The 23,157-nt window shown below is 36.7% G+C and overlaps 1 protein-coding gene across 1 annotated transcript; it reads left to right on the forward strand.

The window, feature by feature from the left end:
• The first annotated feature begins 3,200 nt into the window (after positions 1-3,200).
• SF3B1 (splicing factor 3b subunit 1) lies at positions 3,201-22,922 on the forward strand. The gene is made up of 25 exons (XM_026852394.1): positions 3,201-3,432; positions 5,784-5,950; positions 7,252-7,353; positions 8,059-8,173; positions 10,015-10,094; positions 11,289-11,456; positions 11,594-11,828; positions 12,645-12,857; positions 13,244-13,365; positions 13,989-14,186; positions 14,278-14,379; positions 15,120-15,299; positions 15,748-15,834; positions 15,964-16,234; positions 16,499-16,644; positions 16,733-16,879; positions 16,986-17,111; positions 17,505-17,726; positions 18,003-18,185; positions 18,285-18,396; positions 18,483-18,603; positions 19,027-19,158; positions 20,048-20,320; positions 20,790-21,006; positions 22,293-22,922. Exons 1-25 carry the CDS (start codon positions 3,201-3,203, stop codon positions 22,449-22,451), a joined length of 4,110 nt encoding a protein of 1,369 aa, XP_026708195.1. The 3' UTR covers positions 22,452-22,922.
• Positions 22,923-23,157: the final 235 nt, after the last annotated feature.

Here is a 23,157-nt window from a genome sequence, read left to right on the forward strand (position 1 = left end):
GTGTATCTTAGCTCTGGCTTTACTGCCGGCCACGGGTCTCTGCCAGGCTCCCGCCTGCCAGCACGAAGCCGAGGCTGAGCGCCGTTCCCACGAACGGCCGCCCGTGGGCTGCGCCTCGCCTCCGCTCCCCATCGCTACGCGCAGCTCCCCGCCCCCGCGGCCCTGGCGCTCGCCTTGAGCCCTCGATAGGCGCTCGGTAAAAATCGCTCGGTACGCCTCCTCAGTTTTGCATCGTAAATGTCAATAAAAAACGTTTATTCCCTTGACCGAGCCCCTTGGCCTGGGTCCGCAGTAAACAGGAGGCCAGAAAGGGAGGGTGAGCGGGTGTTGCCCGCTGAAAGCCAGCATGGCCTGAGCAGTTACTAAGCGTTGTGTCGACGTGGTGCTCACTGAGAGAAATGCCCCGAAGGAAGGGAAAAAACAGTGTGAGGTCTCAAGCATTTCAACTGCCATTTTAGCGCGGAGGCTTCCTGCCGGCTGGGTGTTTGTGTAGGAAAGCTGCTCTCTGAGCTGTTTAATGAGTGAGGGCTTTCACAGGCAGTATGTTATTCTCAGAGGTGCTGTGTGCCTGTGTTCACTACTGCTTCCAGCTCTATACCATGAATCAAAGCTTTCTTCTTGGACAATGTTTGCGGCTTTCCCTGCTTGTAAATATCTTTAGGCAAGGGAGAATAATTTTTAGAATTGTACTGCTTCTGTGTTTTTGCTTTTGGGTTTTTACTCATGTTTCTGTGTATGATAGGTGATCTGCTCCGTTTTATGTTAATTTACAACTGTAATTCAGTAATCAAAACCTTCTTGTTCACAAGTGGTTGTACACTGAGAGGTAGGCAGGGTGCTCAGGTATTCATCGACTTTGGGGCGGCAAGTTTTGCACTGAAAAAACTTTTCAAATAGAGAGGCATCATCTCCTGTGGAAGTGAGGTTAATGTAGTCTCTAACACTGTAAACCTAATTTGAGTTTGTAGATGATGAAAAGCTTAAACTAATGTACTCACTTTTTTAAAAAACAATTTGATTTTTTAGCATTTTAAACATTTTTTGTAGAATTACAGAAATTGTCTTTTGTTTATATGCTGTCACATGCATAAGAGTTGTGTGAGGTACTAACCAAGGGAATATTACCCATCACAGTGTTCTGCCTCTCATATTACCTAAAGAGCTTTTAATAATAAAATAGTAGAATTTCTGTTGTTTTGTTGTGTGGGTTTATTTTTTTAACTTAAATTGCCTGTTTATTGAAAAGTGGTCGTCTGTAGACTTTAATGAAAACATTGGCATGCGTCCGGTTGCTGGTGTTTTGATTAGTGTATCAGAACAGATTTTAAGGGGGGGTGTGTGTGTAGGTAGTTAAATACAGAATTATGTATACCTGGGTATGGTCGTTTGATGCTGTCTTTCCCAACGTGGAGGTATTAGCTGAACAGCTTGATTAGTTATCTACTGAGTTCTAGCCTATCTTTTTTTCAGGTCCTGACCGATTTTCCAAATTCAGTTGTTACTAAATTGTGTTAGAAGAATTTTCACATCTCTATGCTGTTTATTAAATACTCGTTGATCGATGTGTTCAAGACAACTTGAAAGAGGTCTCAAAACAGTTTGAGTTTCAGTTACATAGCTTAAGGGGGAACTCTTTGTTTTAGGCTGAAAAGTAAAGTTTTAAATGGCAGTTTATAAGGCCTCATTAAATGCTTGAGTTTTGAATGCTATCGAAGGTAGCATTTAATTTGCATAATTTTTTTCTTGCTCAGAAAAGAACAAAGAGATTTCCAAACATAATAGACCTAACATGTATGAGAGCGCTAACGTAGCTAGAAATAAAGCTGCGCTGGGCAAGCTAAATGTGCAAAAATATGATAAGACATGAAAACATGGAAAGTACTTACACTGTAAAGAATTACTTCAGTACAGGGTCTGATTCTTCTTTCTTTTTTAATGCTGAATAATGTCTTGCACTCCAGACATTGTAAGTAGAACTGCATGGATGGTAACGGGAGTATGTATTTTGGGAAGGTCTGTCGTGATCTGGCTGCAAGCTAGATTTTCAGTGACTTTGAATTCAGATGTGTTGACTTTTAATAATATTCAGCATTTATGGTGTGTTTCAAAGCAACTGCATGTTAGTTCTTTTGAAATACCAAAATATATTAAAGAGGGTAAAATACAGAAAAAGGAATGATCAGTATGATACTATCCTCCCCCCCCCCTTTTTTTTTTTCCCAGTTCCCACTCCCTTTACTGGTTCTCTGGCCTTGACTGGAGTTTCTGTTTATGTCCTAGTTGACACAAATCATCAAACAAGTACTTCGCTTTGCACTATGTATTTTTAAGCTTTATGATTACTGTTTCTTAATTTGATTTGCATTTAAGTGCTTTGTTAAATAGGATGTGAGCCTTTTCAAGAAAGTTCCACGTAGATCAAGGAATGAAAACACATCTTTTATGTCAGAATGGTCTTTCCCAGCTAAATACACCATGCTTTTAAAACTGGCGATCAGACCTAAACTGGCAGCAGACCTTTTAGACCTGGTTAAAAGGGTTTTCTGACTTGGGTGTTCTCTTCAGAGTGCTTAATTCAAACTAGCACTTAGAGACTGCATGACATAAGTTGAAAATCATGGTGGCCATGCGTGGGGGTTTGTTAACCCTATAGACCCTATCCAGACTTTCTTTTATAGTGCAGATGATCCAGCATGTTTTGCTGTAAGAAAGTGAGAATGGTGCTTAGTCTGCAAACACCTGTACCCATGTAATTTAAAGGAGAAGGCAAATAATTTAGATCTGTACTCTCTTCAGTAAATACAGCTAATTTAAAAATAAGAAAGGCAGCCTTAGTATGCAAAGAGTTGGTAATAACTATTAATAGGAAAATATTTTTGTGTTACGCTTTTCCTGCAGAAATCCCATAATTGTTTTTATAGACTTGATGGTAGCAGTGGTGGGAGCTCATGCACAGGCAAATGTCTGTGGCCCATGGTGCGTGGCAGGGTGCTTTATTTGGCTGACCATAGGTCAGGTTGATTCAGTGGACAGATGATGGAAAGGTTTTTGTATGGTAGGCAAGATCTGTAGGGTTTTCTTGTGTTGAAGTTGGTTACAGCTATGGGTGCACTATTAGGACTTAATATACAACTAAAGAGGCAATGTGTGGTTGTAGTAACTGCTCTTTAGAAATAAGAAACAATGTCATTGTACTCAAAATGCACTACGTGCTAGTAGTGTTGTCCTTGGTAGCAATGGAAGCTTCAGGTATTCCCTTTCAGCCCAGTGCTGCATTGCACCAGGCCACAAAAAGAATCAGGAACTTGATCTGCTCTTTGGAAGAAACAGAAACAACTAAAGGATCAATGAGGAAAGTATTTGAATTGTATCAGTTCCATAACTATGCCATAGGATGGCTTCACAAAAATGGAGTACCTTCAGATGACACTGGTAAACAGCATACGTGTGATATGCTTCTGAAGATGATCAGAGAGCAATGTGGGCAATGCAGGGATCCCTCATTCAGCAGTAGTTTCTTTCTGCTGCTTCTCCAGGAAGTAATGTATTACGGAGCAGTGTGTCTCAAGTTCCAGACTCACGGGAATCCCCTGAGCTGTGCAGGATTTTATGGGAAGCTGGATGCACCTGGGGGCAGGGTTCAGCAGATGATCATGGTCAGTGGTTATAAGGCTTTTGTCAGGTTTCAGCTTCTCATGAGTTTTCTGTAATACACAGGTGACTGTCCAGGTTGCCCTGTTCTAGATAGCTGCACAAGGTTGAGGGAAGCCCTTAACTGGCAGGAGCAGGATTCTCCTTATCAGCTGCTATGATGTATCTTCTGTGCATGGGACTCTTGATGTGTTTGGAAGCATACTTCTGCTGGTGTCTTTCTTTCCCCACTAAACCACTGCAGGAATTGCAGATTTGCTATCAGGATTACTGTGTTTAAAGTGAAGTCAGTGTTTCGCACTGCCAGTCCTTCAGGCTGTACATGAACAGTTAATCCTGCTGTTCTCTCTTATAGCTGTATAGCAAAGATTTGTCAGGTAAAACTGTGCGTTCAGTTACCTCAGTAGAAAACATGCCCTTGTACAGGAGGCATAATTTGGTTTGCTGTTGTGGGTTTGTGTGTGTGGGTTTTTTTTGTTGTTGTGTTTGGGGTTTTTTTTATTTTTTTGTTTTTTTTTTAATTAGTGGCAGTTTGTGATAAGGACCCAGCTTTGACTTTGTCTTGAAGTTTACAGGGCTGACAGCTTAAACTTTTAAACTAAGCAATTCTGATGCTGCAATCTTTCAGATCACTAAAAAAAACACCCCAGTCGCTACAACCAACCCCCTTCTCCCCCATTTATGTCTCAGGTTCAGTAATTTGGACTAGCAATAATCTTACCTTTATAAAAAAAAAAAAAAATCTGATCATAATTTTTGGCAGGTTTGTTAGCGGATGTTGTACTGTAGAGTTTTGCAAGATATCTTGGTGGGAAAACCTTGTGAAATTTCTTTGTCCTGAAAAAGAGAAATGAGCAAAAATAGTAAAAAAAAAACAGTGACTAGACAAGATTTAAGATTATTTGTGAATAGAACTTCCTGTAGCTTTTGTAAATTGGCAGATTTCTCTCAAGTTAATGTAGCAGGCAGTACTGCTTCATGTGGAAGAGGGCAAATCACAGAATTGTTGAGGTTGGAAGGGACTTTTGAGACTGCACAGTCCAACCCTCCTGCTCAAGCATGATCCTGGGTATTCTTTCAGCCATGAGATGCAACTCTTGGGTATTATTTTGGCCATGAAAATAGTTGTTTGATCTACTGAAATTCACACTGTATGGATAATTGTCTTTACATGTCTATTGAATCAAATTAAATTCAGATGGAAACAGTAATAATTGTTATGGAGTTAGCTGTGCCTTAATATACCTACATCACAGTTGCATTTATTGAAGACAGTTGGATTACTGTAACATTTCTTGTTGCATTACAGCAGGTAGGAGGAAAGCATGGTTTAATTTGGTTCCCTGTTTTCTGGGTTAATAAGTTAATGTTGTTTCTGAGAGTAACAAATTTTTAAGATCAGAGATGACCACAAGAGTTGATTAGTCAGACCCTGATACCTTAAAAGAATGTTAAAGCTCCCATTTGTCCTGTTTGAAGGGTAAGCTTTTTGTTATCCGGAAAAATAGTAGACTCTTCAAAGAGTAAATAATATTTGAGCTGCCAGAGTGAAAAGAAACTGGTCCTGATGACTATTTTTTTTGGCTAACTATCCAGTGGCACATGAGAGGGTTTTCAATTTGTTCAAAGGCAATACAGCTTTGCAGTATATTACATAACAGAATACAGTGTTATATTAAATGTTCTTAGATTTAACAGTAGCTCTTTTGAACAGATTTGTTGAAATTAGAAAAATTGGTTTGTTAATATGTGATAAACTTTTGAAAGGCTTTTTTTAAATGAGAGGATTACAAGGATTTGTTGAGGAAGTGTTGTGTTAGTGCAGTGTTGAGAAGTATTACTGCAGTGTAAATTACCTGTTGGAAGATGAGATACATTAACAGTGGGTTTGAATAGTTTGCTTTTGGCCATACAATTGAAGTACTCTGTGCTGAATTATAATATTACAACTTAAGGAAAAGTTGCTTATATACATCGTGATTTTATTGTTTAATGCATCATATCTGTTTATTTTTTTAGAGATAATCTTTGAAATTGTGTGAAAAACTCATTTTGCTGTACATAGTAACATGGGTATTATATTTTGTGTGTATGTGTAAAAATACCTGTGGGTTTTTTTGTCTTTACTCCAGATATTGAAGCACAAATTCGAGAAATACAAGGAAAAAAGCCTGCTCTTGATGAAGCACAAGGAGTAGGCCTTGATTCCACGGGATATTACGATCAAGAAATTTATGGCGGTAGTGACAGCAGGTTTGCTGGATATGTCACTTCTATTGCCGCAACTGAATTGGAAGATGTAAGTGATTTTGTGGACTTGTTTAGGTCATGCACTCTAAGTATTTTGGAATTAATTTTGAGTAATTTTCAATAGCAGTTGCTGAAGTAAAAGCTGTTGCTGTTAAAGCCATACTGGACCAAATACAACTTAGCTGGGAAGCCTCTAAGTTCTAAGTCTGTCTTGTACTACATGAATTGTGCTTTGAAAGTCAGGTGGGCCCAAGTAGAAGGCAAAAACTTGTGGCCTGGTATTCGTTGACTGGAATAATTAACTTTGTTCTGTTGTTGCTGCCAAGATGAAAAATGATGGTGGGGGAAAAAAAACCTAATAACTTGGGCCAACCAACTTAAGTGGCTATTTTAAGATTTCTATTTCTACTTTATTTCAAATTTCAGAGTAGTTTTTGAAAATTGGCTTTTTCACTGTATTATGTTTTCTTTATGTACCCTGTTTGTAAGATTACTTTCTGTTAATTTCTAATATTAAATATTTGACCATTTTTTCAGTTTCAGGAGCAGTCAGAAACTACAGTTCTGACCATAAATACATAGGCAACTACATATGATACTGAGTGAATTATATTTTTAAGAGAAGGGAAGATTGTTATGTGCAGTTTGGTATTAGTTGATGTATTTTTTTAATGATGTACTATGTGTCATTTGTAGCCGCCCAGAAGTTCCTTAATTAAAAATTTTCAGTACAGGGTCTCACTGAAATCAGTTTATAGTTTTAAGAGAAGGTTTTCTTTTGTGTTGTTGTAAATTATTGCACAGAAACTGGCTACTAATATGAGGAAATAGCAGAATCATCTTACACATTCTGAGTACTTGTTTTTGCCATTGTGACTGAGAAGGTGTAAATAAATTAACATTATTTCTGTATTTTTCACTGTTTCAGAAGCTTTTTTTAAGAGTTATTTACTAAAGTTTTATTCTATATCTAGCTGGCTTTTAAGAAAAAGTGGTTTGGATTTCTGTACACCAGTTTTCACATGCCAGCTGGGGAACTATATCAATAATGCTAATATGAAATGGAGACTTTTTGTCTAACTAGTGTAAGCAGCGTACTTGATTAAATGTAGCATATTGCAGAATACTTCAGTCTTACAGAGTTATCTTTTTAGTGATGTGGTAAGTTTATCTGATTAAGCAGTTTGGGAGTAATAAAACAAGCTATATGAAAAAGCTTGCAAAAAGTCAGAATTAACTATTCTAATTGTTGATTTTGATCTTTTCTATGACTACAGTATGTTTATTTGACATTATTTTATCTAAATGTAATATCAACATCACAAAATTGCCGTGCGTTTTTATTGGCAGGATGATGATGACTACCCTTCTACAAGTTTGCTTGGCCAGAAGAAGCCAGGGTACCATGCTCCAGTGGCATTGCTTAATGATATACCACAGTCTACTGAACAGGTACATCTTAATTAAAGGCACAATAAAATACTCTTGTAGGTATTAAGAGAAAGAAGTGTTAAAGTTTTTCAATGCCACGTCTTGTCTTCTGAACATACAAGATATATGTAAAGGAATATGGTATTCTGGTTTTGCTGTAAGCTTGTTACTGCTTTAGCTTAGAATTCCACAGGGTAATGAAAACTGGCAACTTCTGCTTGTAAAGGCATTGTGGGCATATACACTAAACTATTAACAAACTTTTTGATAGGTTGGATACTTCAAAAATGAAAGTAACTGGAAAACTTCATGTCCTTTATACTTCTATTTTTGTAAAGAAAATGTTAATTGTTTACATTTTATATTCCTGGAGTGTTTTTCTGTGAAATTTAAAAGCATATGAAGTAGTGTCAAGTACCCCTGCAAAAAGAAGGGGAAAGATTGACAGCATGAAATGCTTTGGTAAGGAGTGAATAAACTTCTTAAAATAGCAAATTTTTGTCAGAAGTTACTTCATAAGAAATTCTGTGGTTAAAAAAGAAAATCCAGATACAGAAGTAAAATTTATATTAACGTAGTGGTTTGACATTCCTGCATAATTGAGATTAAAAAGAAAGTAGACCTTTTTAGTAATACTGCAAATGAATACAGGCTTACGGTCATCAAACATTTTTCCTATTGTCCTTCATACATATGTGACTAACAAGCTGTTCTTTTGGTTTTTAGTATGATCCTTTTGCAGAACACCGTCCCCAAAAGATTGCAGATCGGGAAGATGAGTACAAAAAGCACAGGCGGATGATGATAATTTCCCCTGAGCGTCTTGATCCTTTTGCAGATGGTAATTTATTTTGACTTTTCTATACCCTTTATGAGATTTATTGTCTTTAATTGTCTTTAGCCCTTTGATTTCTGTTGGCATGCTTATAAACTTAGTTTTGTTTTAAACATCCCCTTTTCATAGAGATTTGGTTGAAAACCTAGATGCCATATTCTTCATCTTTATAATACGAGTTTTCTTTCCAGGTAGAAGGACAAGAAAATAATGAGCCATTGCCATAGAAACACAAAGGGTTAAAGGTTTCTCTTTTCATTTTGTTTTGGGTTGTGCATTATACTTTGTGTATTGAGTGCTCAAATTCTTTCAGTACCTTGAAAGTTTTCATTCCAAGTCATAGATTTACAGGGTTACTGCTTTTGAAATGCTAGTTCTCAAAATAGAGCACCTAATTCTTACCATCCTATGTAACCTTAGGTGGTATAGCTAAAAGAAACAAAAGCGTGTATAAGACTTTGATACTATTAATAGTTCAAGTCTGTTCTGATAATTTTAGAATGCAAGTCAGGAAAAGGGGTATTAGTGGGTCTGACAGAAACTTTCTTCAGGTGAATGAGTTTCACGTGTGGCAATAAGGTGCCTGTTGGCTTAAAATTAGTAGCTATTTTGCAGGTTTTACAAATGAGAATTTCAGCCTGCATGAATGAATAGGGATATTAATTATTTTACTTGCTTAATTGTAATTGATATAAACATGTATTGTCAGAATTCACAGGCCCATACTAACTGTCCTTAATTTCTTTCCTACAGCAGTACTGCTATATGCCAGTCCTGTCTGCATTCTTAAGGGTGCAGTTCAACACATCCTGTGTAGATTATGGTGAAAAAGTATTCCAAAGGAAAGTCCTATCAAAGCTAGTGTCAGAATGACACAGCCAATTGGGCAATGATCTTCAGCATAGAAATGTTTAAGAAGTTTATTTTTTTCCCTAAATTATAATGCTGTACCACTTGTATAGCAAACCTGCACATTTTTCTTAAAGAAAAGTGTTTTTCTTGACAAGTCTAATTTTTATAAAGTTGGGCTTCTTGTAAAGTACTTAAAAGTGTAATTAACGCAAGATACACAGCATAAAACAACATATGGTATACAAAACCCATTACCTGTGAGTATCATTGTGGTGGTATATGTACTGTATTGCATTCAGCTCCCAATCACAATTGTACCTTGAGAAGAGGAGAGGGGGAAAGTGTCATCAAAGAGTGTTTTGGGGTTTTTTGTTTTGGTTTGATTTTTTTTTTTTTTTAATGAAGCCCTTTTACAATATGACACTAGAAGATCTGGGAGACGTCTCCAGATTTGTCAAACTTATAAATGGGTCTTTATGATAAAACATTTTAAACAGTACTTAGGTATGCAATAGTTAGTTATAGTCAGATAACAACTAGGATTTAACAGCTTACACAAGGTAATGTTTTGAATATAAATATCTTTCCAAAGTGTTACTAATGGTAAAGAGATAATTTTCTAGGCTTCTATTCTGCTGCTTGAAGTCAGAACTGCTGATGGAGACAAAGGCACGAAAGTGTACGTATTCCGGATTAGCAACCCAGGAACCCATCACTTCTGAAGACTCTTAACTGTGTTGTCATTTTATCATTTATATTGGCTTTAAAATATTTGTTTGAAACTGCAGTAGTTATGTTTGTGTTCAAACAGGTTAAATTGATCAGCAAACTGAATAAACGTAAGATACATGTAATTTTAAAAATTTTCAATCAAAAAGTAAAATTAAATGATCATGCAATAATATAATATTAAAGCAGGACAATAGAAAAAGTCAATGTTTTCGACTTATCACGTACTCATTGTGCTCCATTCCTGTTGCTGTTCTCTTCCGCAGGAGGGAAGACACCAGATCCTAAAATGAATGCCAGAACATACATGGATGTTATGCGTGAACAGCATTTAACAAAAGAAGAGGTGTGTGGCGGGGAGGCTTTTCCACTTGAGCTTAGTTTCATTTTACAGCCTTTGAAAGCATGTTAAGAAAGTGGAAATGGAAATGCTGCTGACATTTTGTCTTGACTTAAAAGTCCTTCAGAAAATCCTGTTCTCCACATGTTGAAAGTCAGAATTTAAAGATGGAAGTTTTGAAAAACATCTGTTCTATATAATATCTAAACAATGGAGGGAGAAATAGTTTCAATATATTTTAATCTGGATATTTTTATAGCACTTGGACTTCTTGTTTATTTTCTTCCGTAGAATGAGAGACAAAAACTAGTGATCACTGAGGGGTATTCAGTGTCAGAGATATTTGGTTTTGAGTTCTGTGTAAAGGGAATCCAGGGAGGTTTTAAAAGGGTTTTCTTGAAGCACTTAAAACAGATGTTGCAGTACTAAGAGGAGGGTTGACATTTGGTTTTAAATATTAAAAAAAAGAGAAGAAAAAACTAAACGTACATGCTTTATTGATGGCTATTAAAAATTCATTTTAATAAGTAAGAAGGTATTGGTAACAATACATTGTTTTCTGTAATATCTACAGTGTTGTCTTGTTAATTAGAGCAAGATCTTCTAGTTCCAGTGACCTCTGTAGATTGATTTACCCTACTTGGCTTACCTTAATTGAGGAATTAGTTCCTCAGTTTTGACAATATTACTGTTTAGAGATCCATTGATAAGTGAAAAACAGTTTATGTGCTGTTTTAACAATGTCATCTCAGAATTTTAGAAAATAGTTTCAGGGCTTTTTTATGTTGTGAGAAATAACTCACACAAACACATTTTCTTACTCATCCACCTTTAATTTCCTGAAGTGGAACTTGTTTGAAACAGATGTGTAGTGATTTTTAAGGCATACATATAGACGACAGAAACTGGTAGCACTCCAAATTCTCTGTACGTTTGTATTTGTTGTATAATCGTTTCTATAAGAAATCAGTTAAAAAACATCCCCTTCAAACAAATAGCTGCTCTGTCAGTATAGAGGGATTTGAAAAGAGATTGAACCTGAAATTAAAATAGTACTTACTTGCATGTTATTTGAGCAAAACATTAAAAAAAGGCATAAAAAGATAAGATACAGCTGAAAAACTCTTATAAAGGTCTAATTTGAAGAGGCCTTCTTAAGAAATTTGTTTCTAATTGTTGTGTTCTTCTACCCTTGAATAGAGGGAAATTAGGCAACAACTAGCTGAAAAAGCTAAAGCTGGAGAGCTCAAAGTCGTCAATGGAGCCGCATCTCAGCCACCTTCAAAACGCAAACGGCGTTGGGATCAGACAGCTGATCAGACTCCTGGTGCTACACCTAAAAAATTATCCAGTTGGGATCAAGCAGAGGTAGTAATCCTAGTGTTCATCAGAAGACATTATTAATGCTAATCTTCTTGAATTTCCGAAGTTTCTTCCTCTATAACTAGCAGTCTTTTACTGTATAGTATGAGAGATATTAATACTTCGACTTTTATCTTCTATAGACTCCTGGACATACACCATCTCTGCGATGGGATGAAACTCCAGGCCGTGCAAAGGGTAGCGAAACTCCTGGTGCCACCCCAGGCTCAAAAATATGGGATCCGACTCCCAGTCATACACCAGCAGGAGCTGCGACACCTGGACGGGACACACCGGGCCATGCAACACCAGGCCATGGAGGTGCCACTTCCAGTGCACGTAAAAACCGATGGGATGAAACACCTAAAACAGAAAGAGGTATTTATGGTGAACTGGAAAGTGCGTATTAAGTTTTAAATGGTTAATTGTATAGGATTTTTTCAGCTTAAGTAAAGTAGATTCGGACGTTGGGCAAGTAGTAATTCTGACATCTAGTGGTTGATGTGAAGTGATGTTTTTGTTGGAGTTTGTAGCACTGAGTTCTGCCTGTTGGTTTAACTCGCATCTGGAAAAGCACCTCGCCTCAAAAATGGAATCAAAATTTTGTGGTATATCTAGTGACTGCTGCAGGTTGAGATTTTAATGTGTGAAGGACATAGAAAAGAACTTATGTTGAATTGTAATGAGTTTGTGTGTGTTGTCTTTTTGTGATACGTTTGTATATGTTGGGTTTTTTGTATGTATATATTTAATTTTTTTGAAGAGGTTAGTATTAAAACAAGTTTTGGAAGCATTTTCTCACCTGCCTAATTTGACTGAGGCTTGTGTCAGAGAACAGTGAAACACCATTGTTCCTTAATGCTTTTATCAAGGGAGTACGTGGACTAGTTTGTCCAATTTTCTACAATATGTGAGGAGCTCTTTTGTAATTTTTAGAATTTTATCTATTTATGCTAAGATTCAGCATAAGAAGATGATGTGCTTTTTTCATAAATTGAAGTTTGCTGTTGGATGATTTTAGTGTAATGCCTGTGTTTTTTCAATATTTACCAAAGCAGTCTTTATTTTTTGTCTAGTATATTTATTTGATACTTGTTGATTTGTATAGATACTGAAAATGGGTTTGGATGTTGATACTATAGTTGAAGTATATCCTGTTTAGCCTCCTGCCAAGATTGTTTTGTTTTTCCTTAGATACTCCGGGACATGGCAGTGGGTGGGCTGAGACGCCTCGTACAGACAGAGGTGGCGACTCCATCGGTGAGACTCCAACCCCTGGAGCAAGTAAAAGGAAGTCACGATGGGATGAAACACCTGCTAGCCAGATGGGTGGCAGCACTCCTGTTCTCACCCCTGGCAAAACACCCATTGGTACACCAGCTATGAACATGGCAACTCCTACACCAGGTAAGCCCAGACCATTCTCTAAGGCTTTGCTTTCTTTCGTGGAAATGAAGCATTTACCTTTATATTGTATTTTGAAGTAAACTTCTGCATATATGAACATGTTAATGTTCTCCTGCCTGTATGAAAGCAGTTAGTATATGCTCAGTTTACCATTTTTAATGCCCACAGCAGCTCAGTTCTGGAGGGTAATCGAGACTAAGCTTTTATGTCTGTTCTTGTTCAGTTTAGTTAGTAAAAAATCAGTAAAAGACTGGCTACAGATTTCAAGTGCTATGGAAATTTTGGCTCGAGAGTGCTTAAAGGTTAAGTAAACAAGTCATATTTTCTCATACAGAAGGGATTTTTTTAATCCTTTTTTTGGTAATTTTTTAAAAATTTGAATATAGGTCATATCATGAGCATGACTCCTGAACAGCTGCAGGCTTGGCGTTGGGAAAGAGAAATTGATGAGAGAAACAGGCCACTTTCTGATGAAGAATTGGATGCTATGTTTCCAGAAGGATACAAGGTAATTCATCTGGATTAAAATGCAGCAGACCATGATGTTTGTTTTTTTTTTTTCTGCCAGGGATATTGATTTTTTTTTTTTTTTTTTTAAACCAAGTTGTCCCAGAAGTACAACGTTTCACATGAAGTATTGATTATTGATTGTAGATGTTTGTTTGATTCAGTTACTAATTTATTATAAATCCATTAGAAAGGTAGAACTAAAGGTGATCTCTGCTTCTTCATGGTGAGAATGCCTGTCAAGGCCAGAAGTGAGCTCTGAATGGACTGATAAAAATACTAAGTCTGGATTTAGAAAAACATAGAGTGTCACAGATTTGAAGTCAGCGAGTACACTGTGTGGATACAGATGTTGAAGTGCCTCTTTAATACTTTGTAAAGAGACTTCAAAGTTTATTATCCAAGCTCTCAGCAGTGGAAGTGAGCTTTCTTCTGAAATGCTGTCAATACAGGATAAACTCAAATACTGTCATGGTGAATTTGTATTGCTGCAAACATGGGATCTAACGTATGCAGTAACACTTGCACAAACCCTCAAATAAATAGAAGTTTAGTAGTGTTTTGTATTTGATGCCTTTCTCTTTTCATATCTGTTGTGCTAAGATACATTTTGTTCTTCTGTAGGTTCTTCCTCCACCAGCTGGTTATGTACCTATTCGCACTCCAGCTCGTAAGCTTACAGCCACTCCAACACCTTTGGGTGGTATGACTGGATTCCACATGCAGACAGAAGACCGGACTATGAAGAGTGTTAATGACCAGCCATCTGGCAATCTTCCATTCCTAAAACCAGATGATATCCAATACTTTGATAAACTGCTGGTAAATGAGATTTCAGTCATGCTGATTGAAGTTTCCCAATTTCTTCTGAATATGTAGCAATGCCTTTTTATTTGTCTGGAATTATTTGTAGGTTGATGTTGATGAATCAACTCTAAGTCCTGAAGAACAGAAGGAGAGAAAAATAATGAAATTACTTCTGAAAATAAAGAATGGCACACCTCCCATGAGAAAGGTAAGATGAATTGTCAGATGCATTTATGTAATTTCATTTTTCAAAAATCTGTATTTCTTTTCAGGCTTAGTTTCAGTTGTCCCTGGGATTCTCTTTAACATAATCTCCTTAATTTTGTTACTTGTTTAGTGCTTTCTTCCTCTTCTGCATCTGTTTGGCTTTTTGTTTGTCATTCAGTGTAATTTAGTATTGCTGCTTTTTGTACAGTAATGTCAGCCACTAAATAATATATGGCTTACCTTTATATATTTTTTACAGTTGTGAGAAACTAGATTTATAGTGCTTTTTGCTTGCAGGGCTTCCTAATTTTCTGGATTTTGCTTCTTGCAGTTAAATTAGCAGTGTTGCTCTTAATTGAGTTTCACCCTTGCACATTAGGTAATACATTAGCAGTCTTGTCTGCAGCTTTACTCTAAACTGACCATAGCACCAAGCTGTCTAGATGCAAGTAAGTGCTGTATAAGCAACTTTTCAGATGGAGCCCTTCTTAATCTTAGACTGTGAGCATGCTTTTCTTGAAAATTGAACATCTGTGAGCTAACATCAGGGTGTTTTTCTTTATGCATTTGTTTTTAAGCAGATCAGCATAAGATTGTTTGAGTTTTGCAGTGGTGGGAACAAGTATTTTGAAGCCTGTGGTTGCAATGAATTAAATTTTAACTTGATTAATATCTACCTGTTTTGTAATTGTTCAGTGTTGTTTCCTTAGTTTAACTCATAGGCTGTTTGGTTTTGTTTAGGCTGCATTGCGACAAATTACTGATAAAGCTCGGGAATTTGGAGCAGGGCCGTTGTTTAATCAGATTCTGCCTCTGCTGATGTCACCAACACTTGAAGATCAGGAGCGTCACTTGCTTGTCAAAGTCATTGACAGAATTCTCTACAAACTGGATGACTTGGTCCGACCTTATGTACACAAGGTCTGTTGCAATTTACTGTTTTATATTTGATTTGCTTTTTCTGATCGTTGATGGGAGAAGTGTGTATTTTATTTGTGTATCAGAAGATGATGGTACCTTTTTTTTTAAACACAGTTGGCTTTCGTATTTCTTCTGAAGCTAAACTTTAAGTTTTTGTACTGTGACCAAAATGTGGGCTTCATGGTATTAAGGCATGATGTAAAAGAGTTGTATACACACTTGAGGATGGGAAAGGGGATCTTATATGATTTAGGTAGTATATCCAGGCCAGGTCCTTTAGAGACAAAGAGCTGTAAAAAGAGCATAATAGATTAAATTTTTTTCTAGTTGTCATAAAGCTTTAAGCTTGGACCCATGGAATGATCTCTGTTCCATGGAATCAAGTAGGGCCAGAAATACTACTAGAAGTATTAATGAAAGGAAATACTAATTTGTTCATCTTTTTCAGATCCTTGTTGTCATTGAACCACTGCTCATTGATGAAGACTACTATGCTAGAGTGGAAGGCAGAGAAATTATTTCAAACTTGGCTAAGGTAAAGTTCTGTCCTTCATTAAGACACTGAGTGGGCTTATGTATAGCTGCATGTTTATAGGCATGGCAGAAGAATTAAATGTGCTGTTCATAAATCCAATTGGTATGTTTTGTATATTTTTTTCTTCAGGCTGCTGGTTTGGCAACCATGATCTCCACAATGCGACCTGATATTGATAATATGGATGAATATGTCCGAAATACAACAGCTCGAGCCTTTGCTGTTGTGGCCTCTGCTTTGGGCATTCCTTCTCTGTTACCCTTCTTGAAAGCTGTCTGTAAAAGCAAAAAATCCTGGCAGGCTAGACATACTGGCATCAAGATTGTACAGCAGATTGCTATTCTTATGGGTTGTGCTATCTTGCCTCATCTCAGGAGCCTGGTTGAAATTATTGAACATGGTAAGTTCTGCCTTCCCAGAGTTTTTCATTCACTTTATATTGGGAAAATTTTTCATACCTCTTTGAGGCACAGTGATAGTAAGGTCCTTGTTTTGTGTGTTCGTTTAACACTGAGATACAGTTCAGCTGACTCTTAAAGAGGAATAGTTGTTCAGTTTTCCTGAAAATAAGCTAACCTCTTTTATACTACCCCTCTATTTTTGCTATTTTGAACTTAAGTCACAAGAAATGCAAGAAGTGGTACCATACACTATTCTCTTGCAGGTCTGGTGGATGAGCAGCAGAAAGTTCGCACCATCAGTGCTTTGGCTATTGCTGCTTTGGCTGAAGCAGCTACCCCCTATGGTATTGAGTCATTTGATTCTGTTCTGAAGCCTTTATGGAAGGGTATACGACAACACAGAGGAAAGGTATATCTAAAATACTTTCTTTAGTTTGAACTGAAATGGATATATTTCTTCTGTAACTCATTAGGGACATATTTCTGCATTTAAATAGGGCTTGGCTGCCTTTTTGAAGGCTATTGGTTACCTGATTCCACTCATGGATGCTGAGTATGCAAACTATTATACCAGGGAAGTCATGCTAATCCTTATCAGAGAGTTCCAGTCTCCTGATGAAGAGATGAAAAAAATTGTGTTGAAGGTATGTGAGATTGTTTCGCATTAATATCAAATGTGTATGCTTTTCCTAAACCTCCCCCCCAAACCCTACGCAGAATTAAAACTGTTGGATTTTTATTCCCTGTCAGGTGGTAAAGCAGTGTTGTGGCACGGATGGTGTTGAAGCAAACTACATTAAAACAGAAATCTTGCCACCTTTTTTCAAACACTTCTGGCAGCACAGAATGGCACTGGACAGAAGAAATTACAGACAGGTATTTTGGGTTTTTTAGTTGGAAAATTGTTTACAGTAGAACAAAATGCATGTTAGAATGTTCATTCAGGCTAGATGCTTGTATGTCCTGAAACTGAATTTTGTTTGGATTGGCGATTCAGAGGTTATATGGCTAGAAGATTCACAGATTCTTAGGAAGCTGTCAAGACATTCTACATCTGTGAATATGAGTCTAAATAGTTGTAAGGTGGAGTAGTTCACCCCATTTATGATGTTTAAAACATTGGCTGTTTTCTGAAGGTAAAACCAGTTGTTTGTAATGCACTGAGCATGCATGATGCTCCTTCTCCTCTTCAGACTGAAGAAGTTTTTTTTCAAGATGTAGAAAGTTGATTTTAACAATTCTTGCTTACTTAATGTTTCTGTATTTCAGTTGGTTGATACAACTGTGGAGCTGGCAAATAAAGTTGGAGCAGCAGAAATTATTTCCAGAATTGTGGATGATCTGAAGGATGAGGCTGAGCAGTACAGAAAAATGGTCATGGAAACAATTGAGAAGATAATGGGAAATCTGGGGGCAGCAGACATTGATCATAAACTGGAAGAACAACTTATTGATGGTATCTTGTACGCCTTTCAGGAACAGACCACAGAGGTATGGGCAAGGACATTTAGTATTTGGTTCACTTTATTGTAAACTAGCTCGCTGTTAGTTATGCTAACATAACTAACTAATGCTGTTAGTTATGTATGCTTCTAAGTCAGATTTTTAGAATCCTTCTTCAGATGTTGGTGCTTTATTCAATGAAATCCAGAAACAAACAAACACTGGATTGTTAGCATTTTATTATCAATTTTAGATGATGTCAGCTTTAATAAAAATGTAGTGTTGCTGTTGGTCTGATTTTTCCTTTGTTGTTTTTGCACTCAGGATTCTGTGATGCTGAATGGTTTTGGGACAGTGGTTAATGCTCTAGGCAAAAGAGTTAAACCCTACTTGCCACAAATCTGCGGTACGGTTTTGTGGCGTTTGAACAACAAATCAGCTAAAGTTAGGCAGCAGGCTGCTGACCTGATCTCTCGTACTGCAGTTGTCATGAAGACGTGTCAGGAGGTATTGTATTGACTTCTGCTGCTAAATGTGCTGTAATATTTCATAGTAACGAGAGGGGAAGAAAAACCTCCACCTCTAAATCTTCTTACTTTGTTGTAGGAAAAACTGATGGGACACTTGGGTGTTGTGCTGTATGAGTACCTGGGTGAAGAATATCCTGAAGTACTGGGTAGCATACTTGGAGCACTTAAGGCTATTGTGAATGTTATAGGTATGTTTCTGTATCAATTACATGCCTGTTCAAAAGCAAAATGAAAAGGCCTTATAAAACTAAATATGCCTCTTTGAATTCAATAGGTATGCACAAGATGACCCCGCCAATCAAAGATCTGCTGCCACGACTTACACCTATTTTGAAGAACAGACATGAGAAAGTACAGGAAAATTGTATTGATCTTGTTGGGCGCATTGCAGACCGGTAAGCTGACTAATGATGTAGTTGACCCTCTCTGTGGGCAATTATTGTAGCAGAAGCTGAAGTTGAGTGTCAGGTTTAGCATCTGGGAATACACTGTCATATCTCTTGATATTTCCTAAGTTGAGCATAAAACTTAAGATGGGATATTTAGCAGGCAGTCTGTTGAACATATTTTGTAATTATATTATTTTGCAAACACTTTGTAAGAAGTACGTTATCCATTTATGCAAACTTAGAATGTATGCGGTATAATAAATTTTGGGTACACTGTTAACCAGTGAATGTTAACAGATACCCGATGAAGGAAATTGCTTAAGCAGCATTCCTCTGCTACTAGCAGATGAATAGGTGCTGCAATTTTTGTGGTTTCATTAAAAAACTTCTAACGTCACTGAAGCAGTAACTCACTTTATTCTATTTCAGAGGTGCAGAATATGTTTCTGCAAGAGAATGGATGAGGATCTGCTTTGAACTGCTTGAATTATTAAAAGCTCACAAGAAAGCTATCCGAAGAGCCACAGTGAACACTTTTGGTTATATTGCAAAAGCTATCGGGTAAGTTGGTTTAATGCTTATCTCCTCCTACACACAGTTACCTAACACAGTGATGATTGTGAATTTTATGGTGAGAAAAATTCAAACTTACCTACATTTAACATGTTAAATGCATAGACTTCATATGACTTATTTTGTAGAAGGAGAATACAGTCACCTGTTCTTTAATAATACAGGGTGCTGCACTTTTGAAGTAAATTTGTAGACCAGCAAGGTTAGAGTCTTAATTTGGTAGCAAGAGTTGTTTGTCTCATTAATTTTTGATACTTTGATATGTGTTCAGACCTTCTCTGTATTCTTTATGAAAGAATACTCTGATTTAAATACTCAATCTTCCTTCTCTTATTTTTCCCCAAATCAACTTTTATTGATTTGAAAAGTATTTTTTGCCACTAAGGTGATACTGCAAGTCAGCATATTGTAGAATGAAGCACAATTCCCATCTTTATGCTTATTTGTAAATTACTGACCAATTACTGACTTAATGCAGATACAGTAAGCAACCAAGGAATGTCATAACTGTGCTTATCTATACAGGACACGGCTTATCTGTGTCAGTGTGCATGGGTTTATATAAGTTTGTCATTACCTGTGGAATCAGAGTAATAGTGTGAAGACTACTGCTATCCTCCAGAGTTCATAAGAGGCAGAACAGAAGGCAGGAAAAAAGCTAAGTCTAGGGAAAGTAAAAAACGTTGGGTATGAAAATAAAATCATGCAGTTGCTTAAGCTGCTTTACAGTTTTGTGGTTTATGTTGTTTGCCCATTATCTAAACTTCTTTTAAGGGCTAAGCTGTGTTTTTCTGCCACTTGCTATTTGAAACTCCTCTAATTTTATCCAAATGCTCACTGAATCTATTGACATGGACATGCGTGTTATCTCTTCCAGGCCTCACGATGTGTTGGCTACACTGCTGAATAACTTGAAAGTACAGGAAAGGCAGAACAGAGTATGTACTACAGTAGCAATTGCTATTGTAGCTGAAACATGCTCACCTTTCACAGTGCTGCCTGCACTCATGAATGAATACAGAGTTCCAGAACTGAATGTCCAGAACGGTGTGTTAAAATCTCTCTCTTTCCTGTTTGAATACATTGGAGAGATGGGAAAAGATTACATTTATGCTGTCACACCATTGCTTGAAGATGCTTTAATGGACAGGTGAGTGCCCTTCTTTCTGTCGATGGTACAGTTAGCCATAGTCATATATTTTAAGTATGTAGCTGGGTCTTAAGGATAGCAAATAGGCATATTGTCCTTGTTTGCTAAAGATTTTCAGTGACCAGTGTGATTTGGAAGCCATTGTCTGCAAATAATTCAGATTATATATTCTTATTTTACTAATACTTTTCAAGATTAAAATGATACAGATATCTTAAGTGAGTTCTTTTGTTCAAACAGGTTTTGATAATTTCTATTGTTAATACTTTTGCTGTGGAATCAGAACACAGTAATTTGTTTCAGTTTACTGATTTTTTGTTAATCTGCCCTTTGCTGTCAGTAGATATGGGTTACAAGTATATATATATATAGTGCTTTCAAGAAAGGTGTTAATGAAAAGTAGTATTATGCTTGTTCACACATGTTGCTTCCAAGTAGAATTTATTAACAGACTGTTGTTCTCTTTCAGGGATCTTGTACACAGACAAACAGCCAGTGCCGTGGTACAACATATGTCTCTTGGTGTTTATGGTTTTGGCTGTGAAGATTCTCTGAATCATTTGTTAAATTATGTATGGCCTAATGTGTTTGAAACCTCTCCTCACGTCATTCAGGCAGTTATGGGGGCTCTGGAGGGCCTCAGAGTTGCTATTGGTCCTTGCAGAATGTTGCAGTATTGTTTACAGGTATGTCCTTGTGTATGCTGGGATGGCAGAGACAGCAATTACTAGGCAGGATGACTTTCCAGGAGACAGAAAAGTCAGCTGAAGAGGATTTCTAGGAAAGGAAAACAGTGTGGCTTTTGCTCTCTTTTAAAGTATTCTTTAAACGAGGCATTCTGTACCAAGGACTTCAGTAATTGACATATGCAGTAAACGGGGATTTTGGTACAGTGAAATAGCTGATATTGCATTGAGTTGCAGGTGATGTAGAATATAAATAGGCTAAAATAGCCTGGCACTTGTAACTTGAAAAAATGGAAGTATCTCACGAATTTTGAGGATGCTGATGTCTGGGGAGTAAATTAATAATGTAAGGGGTTATGAGAACAAGTAACAAGTGAGAAAAATAAATGAGAGGATAGGCTTAATATTAAATCAACATTGTTTGTCGTTAGCTAAGAAAAACAGTAAGATATTTAAAGCTGTGTAAGAGTGAAGCACTAGGAAACAGTGCTTTGATCAAAATTTACACCATCACATCAACACCAGTCAGTTCAGCTTCTGTAAATGTGTATGTGGTGGTAAAATCTGTAGGCTCCTTTTCTGTGTAATTGCACATAACAGTTCTTGCTGTGTTAGCTATAGAATCTAAACTTCCGTGGCAGTTGGGAAGCAAGGATGAATGTAATGTAGATCAATGTGGAGAAGATGTGACAATATTTGATTAATTCTTTGTACATATGGAATTTCACTTTTTTTAATGTGGGGGCCCTCAGCATAAAGATACTGACATCAGTAGGAAGGTGAAAGAATTCTCTTGCACGGTGTATTTTATTGCAAATACTACTTGTATATTCTAATTATATAGAAATGTTTTTTCTGGAGCTTTCACATTCTGCTCATTTTTTTTAGGTTTAATAATAGTTTATCTCATGTATTCCTATCTGTGTGCTCTGCACAAATCATAGTTAGCAGAGGCAAAGATGAGACTCTGTTCCAACCAAATATACTGCACCAGATTTTAATTTTTATTGAAAAGAATACAAAACTAGAAATACATTCAGTGGAATTTCTCCCTGCAGAAAAAAGATAAGAAAATCTGTCTCTAAATAATACTTTGTTACTACTTGCTGATGTAGGTAGTCACAAAAATTGGGAATGACACATTTCATGTGCTGCCTTTGTTACAAGTGATGTTAGTTACTGTGATTGCTTTTTAAAATGCTTATTGGGCAAAACTTTGATTAAAATCAGTAACAGATGTTTAGATTGTAAGCTTTTAATAAATTTTGTTCTGTTCTGTTTTCTAGGGTTTGTTTCACCCTGCCAGGAAAGTCAGAGATGTTTATTGGAAGATTTATAATTCAATCTACATTGGATCACAGGATGCTCTGATAGCACATTATCCAAGAATCTATAATGATGAAAAGAACACCTATATTCGTTATGAACTTGATTACATCTTATAATCTTCTTGTTCAGTTGTTTGTGTTTAATGCACAGCTGTTCTTCAATTAAACGCTTCAGATTTGATGATGTAAAATTCTAAAATACTGGAGATCAGTATAGAAGAGCTGGTCAGAGGCAGAGCTAGGAATCCAGTAGCATGATTTTTTAAATATGTCCTTGTTTTTTGATGTTAAACAGTTAAAGCCAGTAGTGACCAAGAAAACAGTGATTACAATGTACTGGAGGGATTTCATTTTGGATTCATCTTTATGAAGATTTAGATTTCATTCCTTGTGTTTAAAGGGGAAGTTTATTTGAGAAATAAACATTTGTGTATAAAAACTAATTTGTGTGTGGTTTTTGGACAGAGGGGCTTGTAAAGCCCCTTTGGATTAAGTATTTGTTCATGTAATAAATAGGTGGCATAAAACATTTTAACCTTTTTGTCATCCCCTAGCTTTTGAATAAATAAGAAAAATGTACAAACTGTAGTTAATGTGTGTATCTTTGTCATGTAGTAATGTAGCTGGAGTCTGTCTGATGGCTGTAGTAGTGGCAGTTCATTTTCATGGAAACAGTAGTGTTCAGTTGCTTGCCATTGTTATTGTTTCATCTGCAGTATCCTTGTGGGGATGGATTAGCTTGTTAAATTTTCAGAAGTTAAACACTTTGTTGTAAACGGTTTGTGTAAAAATCAGTTGTGCAAATCATGCATATTGTTCACAT

This window comes from Athene cunicularia (assembly GCF_003259725.1).
Source record: "Athene cunicularia isolate RWA chromosome 7 unlocalized genomic scaffold, athCun1 chr7_part1, whole genome shotgun sequence".
Lineage (NCBI taxonomy): Eukaryota > Metazoa > Chordata > Aves > Strigiformes > Strigidae > Athene > Athene cunicularia.